Below are 20,191 nucleotides of genomic sequence, written 5' to 3'. Positions count from 1 at the left end.
CCCTCCCCTCCCCTTCCCTTTCCTTTCCTTTAGGCTCCACACCCAATGTGGGGCTTGAACTCACAACCCTGAGATCAAGAATTGGATGCTGTACTGACTGAGTCAGCCAGGCCCCCTTAATCAATGCTGTTTCTAATCCCCAAGATTTAATGTAAGAAGTCATGAAAAACATTAAAATATGTTAAGCAAGTATTATTAGTTTTTGACAGAGTTAAAGAAATATTTCCTCTTTGTCCACATATTGTTTGTAATAAGAGCTGAAGTATATAGCTGAAGTATACAGCAAATCTACAGATTTAGCAGTGGCTCTGTTGGTTTGTGTTTCAATATTTATCAAATATAGGAGTGTCCGGGTGGCTCAGTTGGTTAAGCATCTGCCTTTGGCTCTGGTCATGATCCCAGGTCCTAGGATCGAGCCCTGCATTGGGCTTTTTGCTTAGCGGGGAGCCTGCTTTTCCCTCTCCCTCTGCTGCTCCCCCTGCTTGTGCTCTCTCTGTGTCAAGTAAATAAATAAATAAAAGCTTTAAAAATATATATTTATCAAATATATCTCTCATTTTCTCTCCATTTACATTTCTTATTTCACATACCATTTGTAATAAGTTTATTCAATTTTCCTTGTGGAGGACAAGAACACTTCTTTTCCATCTGTGGTTTTGTTTCCTCTGTTTGTGACAAGACAGTTTCCTTAGTTTCTTCATGTTCACTAATACTACTATCTTTGAGGATCTAAAGTAAAGCAAGGAAATCTTTTAAGAAATATACTTTTCATACAATTTTATGAATGTACAAAACCACCAAATCTCATCATTAAATTCATATTATTACTGTCACCATGGAGAATTACACATATAAAAGAATATTCATGCACTATATCATTAGGTATTTTAGGATGTCACAGGCGTGCACTTTGTGTACTCTTTAAGACTTGAGTCCCTGCTATTTTCATTTGTGATTTATGCATACTGAATAAGTGAGCCTATAGTGTAGGCAGAATAATTAAAAGTGTTCCTCTTCAGTCTTACTTCCAAAGATTATTCAATAAAACTTTCTTAGAATGAAAATACAACTAAGTTGGAAAGGAGGTGAAATATAATTTTACTTGGACTCATTTCATTTGAAAAATTATATAACTGGAAAAAATGAGAAAAACAGATCAAGCTTTCAGAAATTTAAGGTTCATGCTCCCACTATTAATTACAGATAATATCCTTAGGTAGTTCAGGGGTTTAGCTACATCTTCTAGGCTCTTAATTGTAGTTAGTCTAATTATGAAACTGCTGATTTAGAAAAAAAAAAAAAGACATCTTAGTTGGTGAGATTATTGAGAGGTTTCTCCCGACATAAACAAAACAAGCCAAAAAATAAAAAAACAAAACAGAGTAGGGTTAACCCTTAAATAGAAATCTTCAAATTTGCCTTATTGTCATCATGGTGCGTGTGTGTGCACGTGCACGTGTATGTATGTGTACACACAGGCCAACACTTTGAGTGTATTGATAATATTTTGAGTGCAGTGGAGAGATAACACTTCATTACCATTCAAGAAATGGTAACAAAGGCTATAGGCATGGACAGATTAAGGAAGTGAAGACGAAACATTTAATGACTAGAGAGGCAAAGGCACCACAGCAGCTGATGTAAATGAATTATGTAGCTCTTTTAATATCAAACTTTAAATCTGATCATGATTAATTTGTTGGAATTCTGGTATAGAGAATTTTATGGGAAGTCTGTCACTATACAAAAGGGCCAAGGTAAAGACACAAAGATGAATTTTGATTAGTGTGGGTAAAAGGTCATATGAGGTAAGACCATATTATTTTATATTTTATTATTTCAGAATTTATAATAAATTGACATAGACTAAGATGAAGTTTTTACAGACAAATAGTTTGAATCAATGGTGAATATTTTATTTATTTATTTATTTTTTTAAATTTTTTTTTTTTTAAAGATTTTATTTATTTATTCGACAGAGATAGAGACAGCCAGTGAGAGAGGGAACACAAGCATGGGGAGTGGGAGAGGAAGAAGCAGGCTCATAGCGGAAGAGCCTGGATGTGGGGCTCGATCCCATAACGCCGGGATCACGCCCTGGGCCGAAGGCAGATGCTTAACCGCTGTGCCACCCAGGCGCCCCCGATGGTGAATATTTTAAATATTTAAAAGAAGAACTTTTGGCCCTTAAGAACTATAGAAACCTCTATTTAAAAAAAAAAGTAAACAATTTTTAAAAAAAGTTTTAAAAAGTTACTTTCAAAAGTAAGCAATTTATAATTCCAATTATGAGCGATTATTATGCAGTAAAACTAGACCAACAGAAGGTCTATGACTTACTCTGTACACTTGGAAAAGCAAAAACTTGGTTCTTTTCCAATATATAGCACAACATTTTAATTAGTTTCTCTTTACCTCTTGTAGTCTAAATTACTGAGTTTTTCCTAGACATGGCCATCCATTACTCCTGAAATCTGCCCTCTTTACTCCAAAATAATCTTTAGTCACCCCTTTCCATCTTTTCATTCCTTTTGCTCATTTCTTAGGACTTATTTAAATTAGTTATTTTTACATGACCACTTCTCATTTTTTAACCAGACATACAATAGAAACCTAATAAGTAAACTTGAAAAATAAATTTTAAGATCAGATTGATTTTTATGTCATATATACAGAATAGTTTTAGATTTTTACCTGAGGAGTTGTAGATGATGGGGTGTTTTTATCCTCCAGATGTTCATTTTGTGATTCTGTGGTGTACATGCTAATATTTAAAAGAAAAATAATTGGAATAAAATAGTACTATAAATCCATCTGAAATAAACATGGTTAAGTGGGGTTAATTTTTTAATGATTTTTTTATCATAAAGTTGTATCACAGTCAAGTCAGATATCTTTATAGTTAAGATAGCTCCAAATATTCATTGTAAAGTTATGAGGCAAAATCAAGTGCATACATTTTAAAAACCATTATCACACAGAATTTAATACTTCTCAGTAGTTCATAATGGTGGGTCATATCTTACAAGCATGTATCAGAAAACTCAGTTCTTTATTTCATGCACTGAAATAATTTCCACCATTGATTTATTCTATCTTCAGTCATATTCCTGTCAGAAGAGAGTCCAAAAATTTTTTGAATTAAATATGATCAACTACATTAATACCTACGTCTGTAAGTTACTGATACATACTGTCTTTATATGTGGTCCATTTGAAAGATCCATAGGTCCAACATTTAAACAAAATAAAATAAGTCTTATTTTGAATAAGAATGAACTAGAAAAAAAAAGAACGAAATAGGACCGCATCAGGAGAAGAATTAGGTCTGGAAACTTATTTTAAAATATCTATTGTTTCAACCTTCTCTGTGATTTTTGCTGCGAGTGTAGGACGGGTATCTACCATAAAAATACCTTTCAATTCTTGAGTTACTATTGAGGACAAAATTAACAACTTTTAAGTCTGAATTTTTAGGTACTTGATAAGACCAAACCCCACAGTATTTCAAGTATCTATACTTTTTTAAAAAGGCAAGAATATTAATAATGAAAATTTTGAATGAAAAGGATCATTAACATTTGAGTTACCTACCACATATGCTAGGTGCTTTACATATATTGCCTCATTTTAATGAAGTAAAATATTAATGTGTAAAATCCTATAAGGGGTCATAACTAATTTACGTCATTATAACAGAAAATAACATTTATTTTTAAAATGTGATGAAAAAATAGATCTCTAAGTCCCTTTAAAGTAAAATTCCATTTTACTGAAAGGGAATATAAAAACTATCTGGTCATTAGAATGACAACCTGTCATTAACTGTTAGACTAGAAGTTAAAAGTGAGTAAGCTCTATGAACAAGGAGGGTGGGTGAAATCACCTAAGCTGTGTCAAGTTCTGAAAGGATAGGCTGAGGGCTAGAACCATTAAAAAATTTGAGCTGTAGTGCATAAGAGCTGTGAGGTCAGGACACAAGTCCATTCACACAATAATTATTGAATGTCTGTTCTTCTGGGCTCTGAAGATAAAACAGAAAACAAACGTAGGTTTCTGCTCTCATGGAGCTTATATTCTTGTTGGAGGAGGAAGACAGTAAACAGTATTTTCTTTTTTTTTTTTTTAAGATTTTATTTATTTATTTGACAGAGACAGGGTAAACAGTATGTTCAGATTGTGATTAAGTACTAGAGAAAATAAACCCGGAAGATGTTATATTGATCAAGGTGACACTGAGCTGTGATCTAACTAAAGAGAAACTGTAAGTCATAACTAGGCAGACAGACAAGAACAGGCAAACAAAACACCAAGAATCATACAAGAAACCAGGCAGCGTATTTAAAAATCTACAGCTATGTTGGGGCACCTGGGTGACTCAGTCGGTTGAACCTCCAACTCTTGGTTTTGGCTCAGGCTGTGATCTCAGGGTTGCGAAACTAAGCCCTGAGTTGGGCTCTTGCTCAGTAGAGTCGGCTTAAGATGGTCTCTCCCTCTCCCTCTGCTCCTTCCCCTGCTCCCACTCTATCTCTCTTTCTCTAAAAATCAATGAATGAACTAAAAACATAAAAATCTACAGCTAGATCATAGTTAGGATAGCAGGACTTGGAATCCAGGCAAGCAGACCATGCAATAGAACTTCAGAACCTAGATAAGGAGTCTGAACAATAAATGTACATGTTTAAGAGAAGTTTGATACTGTGTCAAGTAATATTCATGGCAGCTACTCGATACTCTCTTTGCATATCTGCCAAGAGAGGAATTGGTAGGTAGTATGCATGGTAACTAAAAGTAAGGACTATGGAGCTGAGATAGAAATGTATTTTACTCTCCCCTTTATCTTTTAATAACTTTGAGAAGTGATTTATCTCCATAGGCCTCAATTTCCTTACATGTAATGATACAATATTGCTAAATTTATTGGTTATTGTGAGGATTAAATGATATAATAGCTGATACAACTTGGATTACATTAAGTATTTGACATGAATCATTTCCATAACACTATGAGTTATTTGTTATTCTCATTTTACAGATGTTGAAACTGAGACCCACGAAGGATAAGTGGTTTTCCCAAAGCCACACAGCTAGCAAGTGGCATAGCTGGAATTTGAACCAAATACTCTTTAACACTATTTAAATCCTTGTTAAACTTGGTATCATCTTATTCTTTTTAGTTATTCTGGAGACGTTGCATTGTGGATTTAAGTCACATTTTCATGGTGACTAACATTATTTTCACATATTTATTGGCCATTTGAATATTTTCTTTAGTAAAGTGTTCAAATCCCTTCCCCATTTAAAAAAATGTATTGGCAGACTTTTATTTTTTTGAGTTCTTTATGGATTCCAGAATCAAATCTTTTATTAGAAATATAGCCAATACTGTCTCCTACTCTGTGGCTTGCCTTTTCACACTGATGATGTCTTTGAATGAACAGAAATTTTTATTTTAATTTAGTCTAATTTATTTTTTCTTTATAATTAGAGCTTTGTTGTTTTATAAGTCTTTGACAACCCTGAAATCATAAGATATTCTCCTACATATTTTTCTAGAAGCATTAATGTTTTGCCTTTCACACTTAAGTCTATGATCCATCTGGAATTGATTTTTATGTATAGTGTGAGAAGAGATAAAAATTCATTTTTTCTCATATCAATACCAAATTGATTCAGCATCATTTATTAGAAAGATCATCCTTGGGGTGCCTGCGTGGCTCAGTTGTTAAGCGTCTGCCTTCAGCTCAGGTCATGATCCCAGAGTCCTGTCGAACCCCAAGTCAGGCTCCCTGCTCCGTGGGGAGCCTGCTTCTCCCTCTCCCACTTCCCCTGCTGTGTTCCCTCTCTCGCTGTCAAATAAATAAATAAAATCTTAAAAAAAAAAAAAGTTCATCCTTTACCCATTGCATTCCAGTGTCACTTTTGTTGTAAGTCAGGTGACCACATATATGTGAATTTATTTTTGGATTTTCTTCTGTTCCACTGGCCTATTTGTCTATCCTTTGCCAACACTCCACTAGTAGTACTTGTATAATAGGAATTGTTACCTAGTGTTGTAAGTTCTCCAGTTTTGCTCTCCCTAAGAGTAGGATTAACTCTTTGTCTCTGTATTTCCACATAAATTTTAGAATGAGGTTGTCATTCATACACACACTCTCTCTCACTTTCTCTCTCTGGTGGAGTTTTGACTGATATTGCATTGAATCTGCAGGTCAATTTGGGGAGAACTCACATCTTAACAGTATTGAGTCTTTTAATGTCTGAACATTGTATGTACATCTTCAAGTACTTAGATTTTCTTTAGTTTATCTTAGTAATATTTATAGTTTTCAGTGTAGAGGTCTTACATATCTTTCATTAGACTTATTTCTAGGTATTGATGTTTTTTGGGATGTACCAAACGGTACCATTAAAAAAAATTATTATTACTTGTTTTTTTGCTGGTATACAGAAATACAAGTAATTTTTATTTATTTATTTTATATCTATGCCTTGATAAATTCACTTTATTCTAATGATTCTTTTGGATTTTCTAAGTACACAAGCACGTAGTCAGTAAATATGTTTTATTTCTTCCTTTGTAAATTTTATATATTTTATCTTTTTCTTTCTTTATTGCACTAGTTATAACCTATTTTTACAGTTGTTTTATATTCTTGCTGACCTTCGTATTGTCTGTCCTAGCATTTGTTTTAATATAGATCTGTTGGCAATAAATTCCTTCATTATTTGTTTGCCTTAAATGTCTTTGAAAGGGATTCTTATTGAATACAGAATTCCATATTAGAAGTTATTTTCTTTAAGAATTTCAAAGATGTTCCACTGTATTCTGGCTCCCATAATTTCTGTTGAGACTTTAACTGTCATTCTTACCATGGCTCCTTTGAAGATAATATGTCTCTGGCTGATATTAATCATCATCATTAAAAAATTTTTTTCACTGTGGTAAAATACATATTATATAACAAAAAACTTACCATTTTAAAGTATACAGTTCACTGGTATCAAGTATATTCATATTATTAAGCAAGCATCACTGCTGTCATTTCCAGAACTTTATTATCCCAAAGTGAAACTCTGTATTCAATTCCCCATTAAACAACTCACCATTCTCTCTTCTCCTAACTCCCTGGCGACCACATTCTACTTTCCATTTTTATGAATTGAAGTACCCTAAGATACTGGGGAATCATACAGTATTTGTCCTTTTGCATCTGGTTTATTTCACTTAGTATAATTTCTTCAAAATTCATTCATGTTGTAACATGTATCAGAATTTCCTTCCCCTTTAAGGATAAATAACATCCCATTGTATGTATATACCACATTTTGTTTATCCATTCATTCATTGATGGATATTTGCGTTGTTTCCACTTTTTGTCTATTATGAATAATGCTGCTAAGAACATGGATGTACAGATACCTGTTTAAGTATCTGCCTTCTATTATTTTGGGTATATACACAGAAGGAAAGCTTCTGGATCATATGGTAATTGTTTCATTTTTAGGGGAGCTGTCATACTGTTTTCCACAGTGACTATGGCTATACCATCTTATATTCATACCAGCAATGCACAAGGGTTCCTATTTCTCTACATACTTATCAGCACCTGTTACTTTGTTTTTCATAATAGCCAACCTAATGGGTATGAAATGGTATCCCATTGTGGTTTTCATTTCCATTTTCCTAATGATTATTGAGCATCTTTGAGCCCTTATTGGCAATTTGTATATGTTCTTTAGAAAAATGTCTATTTTAGTCCTTTGCCCAGTTTTTTAATTTTATTTTATTTACTTATTTGAGAGAGGGTGAGAGCACAGAGGGAGAGGGGGAGGGAGGGGGAGAAGCAGACTCACTGCTGAGCAGAGAGCCTGATGCGGGGCTCCACCCCAAGGACCCTGAGATCATAAACCCAGCCGAAGGCAGACACAACTGATTGAGCCACCCAGGCACCCCTTTGCCCAGTTTATTTTTTTTATTTTTTTATTTTTAAAGATTTTATTTATTTATTTGACAGAGATAGAGACAGCCAGCGAGAGAGGGAACAGGGAGAGTGGGAGAGGAAGAAGCAGGCTCACAGCAGAGGAGCCTGATGTGGGGCTCGATCCCATAACGCCGGGATCACGCCCTGAGCCGAAGGCAGACGCTCAACCGCTGTGCCACCCAGGCGCCTCTGCCCAGTTTTTAATTGGGTTATTTACTTTTTGTTTTCAAGTTGTAAGAGTTCTTTATATATTCTGGATATTAATCACTTACCTGATATATTATTTGCAAATACTTTCTCATTCTGTGGTTTGCCTTCTTTCTCTGTCGGTGTTTTTCAACACACAAATGTTTTTAATTTTGATGTAGTCCAATATATCTATTTCTTTTATTGCCTGTGCTTTGGCTATCTAATCAAAGAATTCATTGCCAAATCTATTATTATGAAGCTTTCCCCTATATTTTCTTCTAAGAGTTTCATAGTTTTAGTTCTTACAGTCATAGTCATTTGAACATCTTTGTCTGCTAACTGCTAACTAAAAATTCTGGGGCACCTTTGAGTCTGTTCCTATTTTCAATTTTCTATCTTGGCTTGTAGTCATATAATATTGTCTAATAGCTAGCATGGCTAATAATTTTTATTGAAACCCTGACATTGTGTATAAAAATTTATAGTCTCTAGACGAGACCTTCCTCCAGAGAGAAATATTGGACTGGTGGCAGGGGGGGAGTGTTAATTGCTAAGCAAATCAGAGACCAAGCTTGGTTGAGACAGCTTTACAACACTCATTTTACCTCAATTTTCCCCAACTCCTAGTGAATAGTTTTCTAAGAATTTTGCCTTGGATGATATCCTCCCTCCCAGATTAGGCAAATTATGGTGGCCTCACTTGTTTTTCACAGATCAGGATACCTTACTACTTCCCCTTGTCCAGGCTTTACTATCCTAGCATAGCTGAATTAACTTCTCCACGTGACATAGCTATAAATATAGGAGTTGGGTGGGGCCAGAATCAAGCAGTCTGGCTCCAGAGCCTGCACTCTTAAAACTCAAGTGCCTGTAATATGCCAGATACTGCACCACACATACACTAAATCTTTCACAAGGGTTTAGATTTAGGAAATGGCTATAATAAATCTATTTTGAAAAAGAAAGAAGAAAAATCTACCACATATTGAACTTTTCGTCCTTTCCATTTTAGAAAAGAAACTATTAAAAATAAGGGCCTTAGAACTTCAAAGTAAAGTATAAATAATGAGGGGCACCTGGGTTGCTCAGTTGGTTTAGCATCTGACTCTTGATTTCAGCTTGGGTCTGAATCTCAGGGTCCTGGCATCAGCCATGCATCGGGCTCTGCACTCAGTGTGGAGTTCGCTTGAGGATTCTCTTTCTCTCTCTCCCTGCCCCTCCCCCTCTTTGTACTCTCTCTTTAAAATAAGTAAATCTTAAAAAAAATAAAGTACAAATAATAAGTAAGTTATAGAAGGCTAACATCATTTAGAAATAGCTCACTGGAAGTCAACTATAAAAGTGTTAAGATCCCTAGCCATCATTTCATTGCCTGTGATCCAGCCTTCTACATGCCCCTCACCTCCCAACCCCTTTCACTGAGTACTCTGGAACTTCTGCTAGACTATTATCAAAATCTCAGCCTCTTACATTCTCCATCTATTTTCAGAGCATTCTCTCAAATTCTGTGTTCTATCTGAAACCAAGCCCTTCCCTAAAAGACACCATTTCCCCTATAGCTCTTACATGCTAGCCGTTTATTTGCTAGTGCTCCTTCTGACACCCTACTGCTATTTCTAAACATTATTTTCCTTGCTTCTTTGAGCTTGTATAACTTGACAATACCACCTCTTACCTCTTCTAGTCACTGTCATTTACTGACCTCATCTTGGTCCCTTTCCATTATTCACCAAAGCCATGATGAACACCTGACCCCAGATTTGTAATGCTTGTGAGCCTTAAACATAAACTTGGATAACTCATCTACTACCTCGGTTCCTCGGTTCTTTACTTCCTTTCCAATAAAGGAAAGGCCATGCTAGACCCTTCCATCATCTGAAATGTTCTATAATCAACGATTATTAATTCAAACATCTACTTTTAAAAATACTACTTTATCTTCCTTCAGTTTGCTTGCTCAATTACATTTGCTTCATCCCTTCCATTCTTCAGCCTCATAAGGATATATAGTGGAATGATACCTTTAGCTCAAGCTTTTAGCCCTTTCCCTCATAACTTCCTTTTGTATTTAATGTGTGATCTATCATCTCCAAATTACCAATATCCTATACTCACTTGAAATATGATTATTGTTGTGGCACCTTTCTAGAAAAATCTTGATCCTGCACCAACCCTATGATCCCATTTTTTCATTCACTTTACTGAGCAACTGAATACTGCCATAGAAAGCTACACTAGAGTAACCTGGCATCACTATACATTCATAACCAACAGCCTCCAGTGGGCCTTTAAAATGTACCAATCCTAACAAATACATTCTCTGTCAATTCACTTTCCCCCAAAACTATCCCAATCCTTTTACACTCTTCTTAAACTGCAGATCCTCCACATATTCCCCTTCATCATCAGTAACCTTCTCTCCCTTTTCCACATACAAATCTACCTTCCTCTCTTTCTTCTCTCTTCTTACATTAAAGGAAGTGTTCTTCCTCCTATTTAAGGCAATCAGAGCACTTGTATTTTGGAATATATTCATTCCTGTATTCTCAAGAAATTTATACTATAAATGATCCTTCTCTGCCTGTACCAACTTCTCCCTTCACACTTCCTTTTAACTAGATCCTTCCCAATGACTTTTTTTTTAAGATTTTATTTATTTATTTGACAGAGACAGACAGCCAGTGAGAGAGGGAACACAAGCAGGGGGAGTGGGAGAGGGAGAAGCAGGCTCTTAGCAGAGGAGCCTGATGCGGGGTTCGATCCCAGAACGCTGGGATCACGCCCTGAGCCGAAGGCAGACGCTTAACGACTGTGCCACCCAGGTGCCCCCTTCCCAATGACTTTTAAATGATTCACCTTAAAAGTTTCCCAGAAATCCACATGCCCATTCAGTTTTTGCCCCATCTGTCTCTGTTCCTTTACCAATAACTGTTTCAGAGAGTTGGCAATTCTCAGTCTCTTTTTTCCCATAAACTATTCACCCCTCATTGTTCTTTAGTTGAAGATTCTACTTATTTCACTCCAAAAAATAGTTCTAGCAAAGGTCATAAGTAATCACCAAGTGATCATACGGCATGATGAAACATTTTTCTTTTGGCGCTTGTTAAACCACTCTCTCATACCCAACCCGCCCCTCATTCTTCTTCTTATTCCTCCCCTGTCTCCTTTACAGGCTCACACTCATCAATTGCTAAATGCTGGGTATCCTGAAGTTTCCACCATTTCACTGGTTGAGTGAGCTAATAATCCTCACTGGCTTTAGGATAAAGACAAAAATATTTAACATGATTGTCTTAGTTCAAATTACCATAACAAAGTATCACAGACTAGGTGGCTTATAGACAGAATTCCTCACAATTCTGGAGGTTGCACATCCAAAATCAGGGTCCCAGCAAGTACGGTTGAAAATCTTCTGGGTTACAGACTGCCAAGTTCTTGTTGTATCCTCACATGGCAAAAAGAGAGGTAGAGAACTCTCTGGGATTGCTTTTATAAGGGTACTAATCCCTTTATAGGGGACCTAACCTCATGGAACTTTCAAAGGTCCCACCTCCTAATACCTTCACACTGGGGGTTAAGATTTCAATATATGAATTTTGGGGGGGGTGGGCACATTCAGTCCATTGCAATGACCTACAGGATTCTGCATGATGTGGTCCCTGGCTCCCTCTCTAGCCTAATTTCATACCATTACCCAACCATTTTTTCCCCCACTTTTAGTCACTCTGATGTTCTTTTAGTTCCTTGAGGTTGCCAGGTTACTTCTGCAGGGCTTAATACTTGCTTTTCTCTCTAATTTGAAACACTCTCCACCACCATTCTCCCCTATATTTGGTTAACTCCTTTTCATCCCTCAGCTCAAAGGCCATATCCTCAGAGAAATATTTATGAAACCACCTCTGTCCCTAGGCTAAGTCGGGTCTAGTTTTTATATGCAGTTATAGAATCTTGATTATTTTCTTCAAGAACATTTATCTCAGTTTGTATCCATTAGAGTGATTGTTCAATGTTCTGAATTAGGCTGTAGACTCCATAATAGTGTCCTACAGGTTCTTGAGGCTACGTTCATTTTATTTTTCAATCTTTTTTTTCATTCTGTTCTTCATATCAGACAATTTCTATTTATCAAGTTCACTGATTCTTTCCTCATTCATTTCCATTCTGCTGTTAAGTCTATCCAGTGAATTTTTATTTCAGATATTGTATTTTTTAGTTCAAAATCTTTTACTTGCTTCTTTACTGTTTCTATTTTTCTGCTGTGAATGTGTATCTTCCCATTCATTACAATTATACTTCTCTTTACCACATGAAGCAGTTATAATAGCTGCTTTAATATCTTTGTTTGCTAATTCTAATATCTATGCCATTTTGGGTTGGCATCTATTGATTTTCTTTTCTTATAAGATATTCATTTCCTGGTTCTTTATATGTCAAGTACTTTTGGAGTATATTCTTGACATTTTGTTGTGTAGACTCTGGGTCTTGTTAAAATCCTCTGAAGAATATTTAAATTTTTGTTTATTTCAGTAGGTAATCAACTTGGTTAGGTGCAGAGCATAAGCTTTCTCCTTCTGAGGGACCTGGTTCCAATTCCGTTGTTTTCAAAGCATTTGCTATGCTGTCTTTGGTCTGTCTCATGCATGAACCACTCAGGGGTTAGTCTGTGATTTGGGCAGTGTTTTTCCCCCCATTTAATTAAAACAATTTTTATCTTACTTTAGTTCTTCAAGCCATTGCTATGCTGCTTTAGGCCTGTCTCATGCATGCACAGTTGGAGATGACCCAAGGCACTTGGATGGGTTCATATGCAGAACTAAGGAACCTCATTCTCCAGTGTTTTTCCTCTCCTAAATCTGCACTGTGCTTTATCTCTCAAGGTCTTTTTTCCTGGTTTCTCTGGTCAGAAGATGGGGTTTTTCTCTGAGTTGTAGTTGCCCATAATGTCATTAATAGGATTTGCCCTTGGGGAAAAACCACAAAAGGAAAACAAGGATTCCTCATGCTCTCTTTAAACTGTGGAGTCCATTTTCCACATCTTCAAGCCATGAAAATAGGGCTTCTACTGCAGTTTTGGCCTCCTGTTCTTGCATGGTTTTCTGACTGGAGTCTGTGTACAGGTCAAAGCTGCAAAAGAAATTCATGCTTTCGTTTACTTTTCAATCTTCAGGTAGTTGCACTTCAAATCTGTCTAGAGTTTTTGATTACGAGCAGTAAAAAAAAGGTTGTAGTGGACCTATTACATCTTGGAGGAAACTGGAAGGCTGTGTGCTCCACGAGAGGAGGGACAATATCCAGTTTTACTCTTGATCTACATATGGTAGGCACTCAATAAATATTTGTGAAATAAATATGGAGTGAACCGAGAATTTTAAAATGCCAGATACTCAAGACGACAACAAAAACAAAAACATTTCTGCATGTGAATAAGAAAGGGATCTTTTGTAGAAGAGTAAAATATTCCAACACCAAGAATAGGCTTTACAAATACATTAAGAAAAAGGAAGTAAGTTATAGAATGAATAAGGTCCTTAATGATTATGCTGCAAAGACAAACAAGAAATCAACAGTACAAATTAGAAAAAGATTCTGTTTCTATAGAAAAAAATTAAAGAGTGAAAGGTTTGAAGAACTAGGACCCTGGCTAAGGTTAGATTTCACGATTTTTTAAGATTTTTAAAAAGATTTTTGGTAGAAAAATGGAGGAAGGTATAGAGGAAAATCCAGATACCTGAATAATGTAGGGATCAGAAGCAGGCTAGGCAGGATATATGAGCCTTAGCCCTCTCCCCATTGCCCCCTTCTTTCTTTTTTAATACTATGCCCATCTGCTTTCCTCTTTGCTCTAGATAGCTCCTTCTATTTTCCTTTGGACTTCTCACTTCCCCTGGAGATTGTCTTTTTCTTATATATTCAATTTTTCAAATGCTGATTTCCTTAATACAAATTTTGTAATTTAAAATGCAGATAAACTCATAAAATTTATCTTTCTTTTAATACATTTTTAGGAGTCAATTTCTTGACAGAATAAATCTGTCAACAGCTCTGTGCAATTATTTAAATAAATTTGATATAAACAAAAGCCTACCTGTATAAGAATTGTGCTAATTCAGGGGCGCCTGGGTGGCAGAGCGGTTAAGCGTCTGCCTTCAGCTCAGGGCGTGATCCCGGCGTTACGGGATCGAGCCCCACGTCAGGCTCCTCTGCTATGAGCCTGCTTCTTCCTCTCCCACTCCCCCTGCTTGTGTTCCCTCTCTCGCTGGCTGTCTCTATCTCTGTCAAATAAATAAATAAAATTAAAAAAAAAAAAAGAATTGTGCTAATTCAGGTGTCTAAGGGTTATAATGACTGTATCCTGTTAGGAGTCCTCTCATTATTTATCTGGATAGCTGGTATAATGGAAAGGATGAGGGCTTTGAAATCAGAGATATACTAGAGTTGCATGATCTTGGGGAAATTATAGTATCTGGTCATCTTTTAATGAGCATAATACTATCTACTTTTCTTACTTTGTGCTCACAGCTAGAGAAAGCAGAACAAAATTTGAGACTAGCTGATCAAATTTGATTTTACTAGACATTAGGGCATGATTTTCATATACTAACAAAAAGAAGACTTCATAGTGGTTTATATTCTAGTATCTTTTATTTATGATCACTTCAGTTTCATTTCTAATTTTATGATATATTTATTTCAATAAGCTTCTTTTAAAAACGTATTTATTTATTTATTTATTTATTTGAGAGAGACAGAAAGCAAGTTGGGGGGAAGGGGAAGAGAATCCCAAGCAGACTCCATGCTGAGTGCAGAGCACTATGAGGGGCTCAGTCTCACAACCCTGAGGTCATGACCTGAACCCAAACCAAGAATGGGATGCTTAACAGACTGTGCCATCCAGGTGCCCCTCAATAAACTTCTTAAAAATCCTTTTTGTAATAAGACAGAAATAAATAAATACATACTACATATCTTGCTATTATGGGGATAAAGTAAGATGTTTGTATGGTTCATAGCAAAAGCTATGGTATTCAGCTGATAATTTAATTCTAAGTGAGATTGCAACTTTTTTCCTTCCATTGAAAGCAGAACTGGGGCTTGAATTCAGGTGTGTTTCAATATGTAGTCCATGCCCAGAGCCACTATGCATTACTGAAGCATAATGCTCATTTGACATATATTTATTAAATGAATGTTAGGTAAAGCATATGTATCACTATCTATATGTATTGCTTTAGGATCTTTGGAGCTATTGTTATCTTTCATACAAGGAAGTCTTTTTTAGTGTACATCAAAGATCATCAAGTAAAAACTACAGTACAATCCTTTCTGAACAAATGAATTTGAGAGCCAAATCTACAAAGAGAGTATTCTTTATACAGAGCATTCAAATTAGAGCAGGACTTTTTGTTTTGTTTTTGTTTTTAAAATAATGACTAGCTGGCATTATTATTTAATCAGGACAATACAAATCTGGGCTAAACTAGTACTCCAATTCAAATTGACTTTGCCACTGTTAAAATTCCTATAGTATTTGGTGTTCGTTCTCATTAATCAGATATTATCTTGAATTTTTATTCTTTTCAGGTGCCTAGATCTTATTTCCACACTAAAATGGTAAGGTATTCCAGGGTTCAGAGCATGTTTTATATCCTTGTCTTTCCCTTAGCCCCAGCCACAGTGGTTTTTCTCATCAAATAATAAAGTTACCAAAAACTTACCCAGAATCCATGGTTTTCCACGAGGCATCAAACTATCATGGCATTCTCTCTAGTGCTCTTGATTCTACATTTCAGTCACATCAAACTGTTAATTATTCTCTCATGCATTTTTGTTTTCTTTGTTTGTAATATTTTACTACTGCATCTCTTCTTTGTAAAGGAAATGCATTGCTTAAGGGTCATTCCAATAGAACTTCCTGTAAGGCATAGCACAAAACTAGAAGTCGTCTTTCCTTTTTAATTCTCACATCACTTTATAACTTGTCCTACCTTTGTTCTAGCTCTCTGGTTGTCCTTTCTTGGTCTTCTTTTTCTCTATCCGTCCTTTGAATGTTGGGGTTCCTCAGCGTTCTTCCCTATGCCCTCTTCTCTTCTTACTCTATATACTTTAAGAAATTTATTTTATTCTAATGGCTCCAATTATGACCAAGATGCTGATGAGTCTGGCTAGAGAATCCGTCGAGTTTCTAAGTAGTGTATTTAAGTACTTATTGGATATCTCTACTTCATTGTCTTTACAAAATCTTAAGCTCAATATATGTATAACTGAACTCAAAACCTTCCCTCACTAAATCTATTCTTTCTTCAGTGAATTTCCTATTTCAGAGAATGAAGCCACCATCTACTCTGTTGCTGAAATTAGAAACCAAGGAGTCATTCCTTCTTCATTGCTGATATCCAGTGAGTTACTAAATCATGTTAATACAAGTACATAAATAATTGAAAATTTGGTCCACTTCTCTCATTATAAATTGCGACTGCCCAGTCCAGGCCATAAGCACCTTTTCCCATTAGCTCTGTAATGACCTTCCAACTGTTCTCGCTACCTCCAGTCTTGGACCTCCGCTTGTAATGTCCACAATGCAGCATAATCTAAAATGTACCATGATTATGGCAACTTCTTGCCTAATATTCCTCAATGGCTTCCCATAGAAGAAAAATGCCCAAACTCAAACTCAGCTTACAGAACTCGTTTTAGTAAGGACTAACCTTGTCCCTGCCCATCTCATTTTTTACTTGGCTTTTTATTTTTTATTTTTTTTATTTATTTATTTATTTATTTATTTATTTATTTTTAAAGATTTTATTTGTTTACTTCACAGAGAGATAGAGACAGCCAGCGAGAGAGGGAACACAAGCAGGGGGAGTGGGAGAGGAAGAAGCAGGCTCCCAGCAGAGGAGCCTGATGTGGGGCTCGATCCCAGAATGCTGGGATCACGCCCTGAGCTGAAGGCAGACGCTTAACGACTGAGCCACCCAGGCGCCCCTTTACTTGGCTTTTTAAACTTCAGCTGTATTTTACTTCTTTAAACTTGCCAAGCCTCATATCTCTGAGACTTTATACATTCTGTATACTGTCTTCCAACCCTACACCCCTGTTTTTGCACAACTAGCTCTATATCAGTTTAGAGGTCCTCCCTTTAGAAATTCCCTTTAGGATGTGTCCTTATCATAGCATCCATCCCTTATCATAGCATTCATCTCACTATTACAATTGCTTGCTTAACTATCATCATTCTGTTATTTGACAAATACTCAATGAGAGCCCACTGTGTAACTGGTACTGTATTCGTTCTCCTTTGTACATGGAGTTTAGTCAATACAGGGTATTGTGGAAGCACATATAGTATGTGCTTGGGGGAGGGCCCAAGAACTATTTAGTGACTTGCATTTCCCTAGTAGATTAAATCAGTGGTGATTTCATAATCATTCTCAGTTCTTTGAATTACCTAACACAGTAGATGGTAGGTAATTATCTAATTTCATTAACTGTTGAGTTTTAAACATATAAAAAAAGTTTTTGAATTGTAAAAGGCCTTTAGCTAGCCATTACTTTCTACCTACCAGTTTTTCTTTGATATCATTTTGGATATAATATAGTATAAAAAGCAAAGAGACAAACTACTATAGTAAAAAAAACCATGGGACTTATTGTCAGAACACTGTGGTTAATAATTCTGCCACTTACTAAGTATGTGTCCTTGGTCAAGACCCTTAACCTCTCTGAGCCTCAGTTTCCTCATCTGAAAAAGGTAGTTATAAAATCAAATGAGATAAGAGAAAATAAAAGCATAGCACAAAATGTAAAAGGCTACCCTAATGCTGTCTATTATCGTTATATATTATTATTATTATTATCATTATCATTATTATTAGAGTAAATACAGATCAGGTCTCCCTATTACTGGTCATCCCAGCTCTACAGGCAACAGAATTTCCAAATTTCATCCTTCATTTCCACTTTACAAGAGTTAGGGTTTTGCAATTTAATAAACACATATTGATGTAAGTGGTAAAAAAAAAAAAAAAAGCCCCCCCCAACACAAAAACAAACCTAAAATTCGACAAGTAAATATTAAGGGGATAAGAGAGAAAAAAGCAGCAGCCTATGAAAATCTAGTATTTGGATATATGGATCAAAAAAAAAAATCAAGCCACATTTTTTTTTTAAATGTTAACTGGAAGGGTAAGTGGCATAAAAGAGTAATGCTGTGAGCCATTTATCAGTAAAATGGTAATATATTGAGCTGGGAAGTCAGGATATCTGAGTCAGGAAGTCAAGAACTCACTCAGTAACTTACCACTAATAACCAGGTAGCCAACCCTCCCAACAGTCTGGTCTTATGACTCCTTGGCTACTATGATCTTTTCCTCCACCCTATCTCAGCTACCCACTCACAAGGCCACGAATGTCAAATGGGCACATAATCCTGCCCAGCTATGCTACCATGCTTCTCTAGTACTGCTATAGACTGAATATTTATGTCCCCTCAAAATTCATGTTGAAATCCTAATCCCAAATGTGATGGCATTATGAGGTGGGAGTCTTTGGTATATGAGAGGTCATGAGGACAGAACCCTCAAGAATGGGTTTAGTGCCCTTAATAAGAGTTCCTGAGAGCTCCCTAATCCTTTTTGGCTATCTGTGAACAAGGAATAGGGCTCTCACCAGACACTGAATCTGCCAGCACCTTGGTCCTAGACTTCCCAGCCTCTAGAACTATGAGAAATAATTGTTTATAAGCTACCTAGTCTATGCTATTTTGTTAGAGCAGCAGCCTAAACAGACTAAGTCAAGTATGACTACCTTCTGTCCTCTAAAATGACTATTTTATGGCGCATCTGGGTGGCTCAGTCAGTTAGACGTCTGCCTTCAGCTCAGGTCATGATCCTAGGGTCCTGGGATTGAGTGCCGCATCAGGCTCCTTGCTCCGGGAAGCCTGCTTCTCCCTCTCCCTCTGCCTGCTGCTCCCCCTGCTTGTGTTTTCTTTCTCTCTGTCAAATAAAATAAAAGCTTTAAAAAAATAAAATAATAGAATAAAATGACTATTTTATGCCTTCTTTTCACCCCTTAAGCCTCCTACCCAAACATTCTTCCTTCTCTCTCCTTACTGATCTAGCCTCTGACCTTCTACTTTCTTGAGCAAAAGAGAATCAGTTTCAGGCAGAAACTCTCTCTTGAGATCACTGAATCTATTCATCTATCTGCATCTCTACCTATAGTCACTGCCTTTCTTCCTATTACTATAAATTTTATGTTCATGTTTCTGAGCCAACACTTCTACCTACTCCCTGGATCCCATCCCCTCGTTTTCTCAAAGACTTCACTCTTAAAATATACTCATTCTCTCATAATTTTTTTCTCCTTTACTAATTCCATTAGCCTAGAAACACACTTCAGTATTTCCATCTTTGAGAATTCTACTTTGACCCCACATATTCCTGTATTACCTATATTTCTTAGCTCTTCTTCATGAAATATCTTGCGATATCTATAGTGCTGTGCCTATTTCTTCACATTACATTTTCTCTTCATTGTGCTTGTCAAGGCACGTTACTACTACATGTTGCCAAAATGCAATGGTCAGATCTCTTTATTTTGTTTAATTTTTCACCATGTTTCAATAATACTGGCCATGCTTTGTGTCTTGACTTAAGTCACCGCATTTTTGGGGTTTTCTTCCTACTTCACTGGCTACTCCTTCTCCATCTCCTTTGCTTGCTTCTTTTCCCTCTGCTTTACCTCTAATCATTGGAATGCTCTCTATGAATACACTTTCTCCAGGTAGTTTTTTCTACATGCTGATGATTCTCAACTTTCTGTCTTTGGTTCCTTACATAGAACTCAAGACACAGAACTTACTTTAGATTTCTAATAAGGATATCAAACAAGGTGAGTAAAATAAAAACAACCCTCCAACACACATGTGCGCGCGCGCGCACACACACACACACACACACACACACACACACAATCTTCTTTAGCCTTTTTCATTTGGTAAATGGCACAACCATCCACTC

At 36.2% G+C, this 20,191-nt stretch overlaps 1 protein-coding gene across 1 annotated transcript in view; it reads right to left on the bottom strand.

Annotated features, from left to right (window-relative positions):
- Positions 1-20,191, bottom strand: part of LOC100468568 (sodium/hydrogen exchanger 9B1) — a 63,008-nt gene that overhangs the window by 40,638 nt on the left and 2,179 nt on the right. Inside the window, exons 2-4 of the mRNA XM_034671429.1 lie at positions 15,890-16,086; positions 2,695-2,764; positions 591-729 (exon numbers count right to left, since the gene is read on the bottom strand). Of these exons, the coding sequence (XP_034527320.1) occupies positions 591-729; positions 2,695-2,764; positions 15,890-15,900 (220 nt within the window). The 5' untranslated portion in view covers positions 15,901-16,086. The remainder of the gene's footprint in view (positions 1-590; positions 730-2,694; positions 2,765-15,889; positions 16,087-20,191) is intronic.

The sequence above is a fragment of the Ailuropoda melanoleuca genome, chromosome 11 (assembly GCF_002007445.2).
Source record: "Ailuropoda melanoleuca isolate Jingjing chromosome 11, ASM200744v2, whole genome shotgun sequence".
Taxonomy (NCBI): domain Eukaryota; kingdom Metazoa; phylum Chordata; class Mammalia; order Carnivora; family Ursidae; genus Ailuropoda; species Ailuropoda melanoleuca.
The sequence above is the reverse complement of the archived record's forward strand: the minus strand, read 5'-3'. Positions and strand labels throughout refer to the sequence as shown.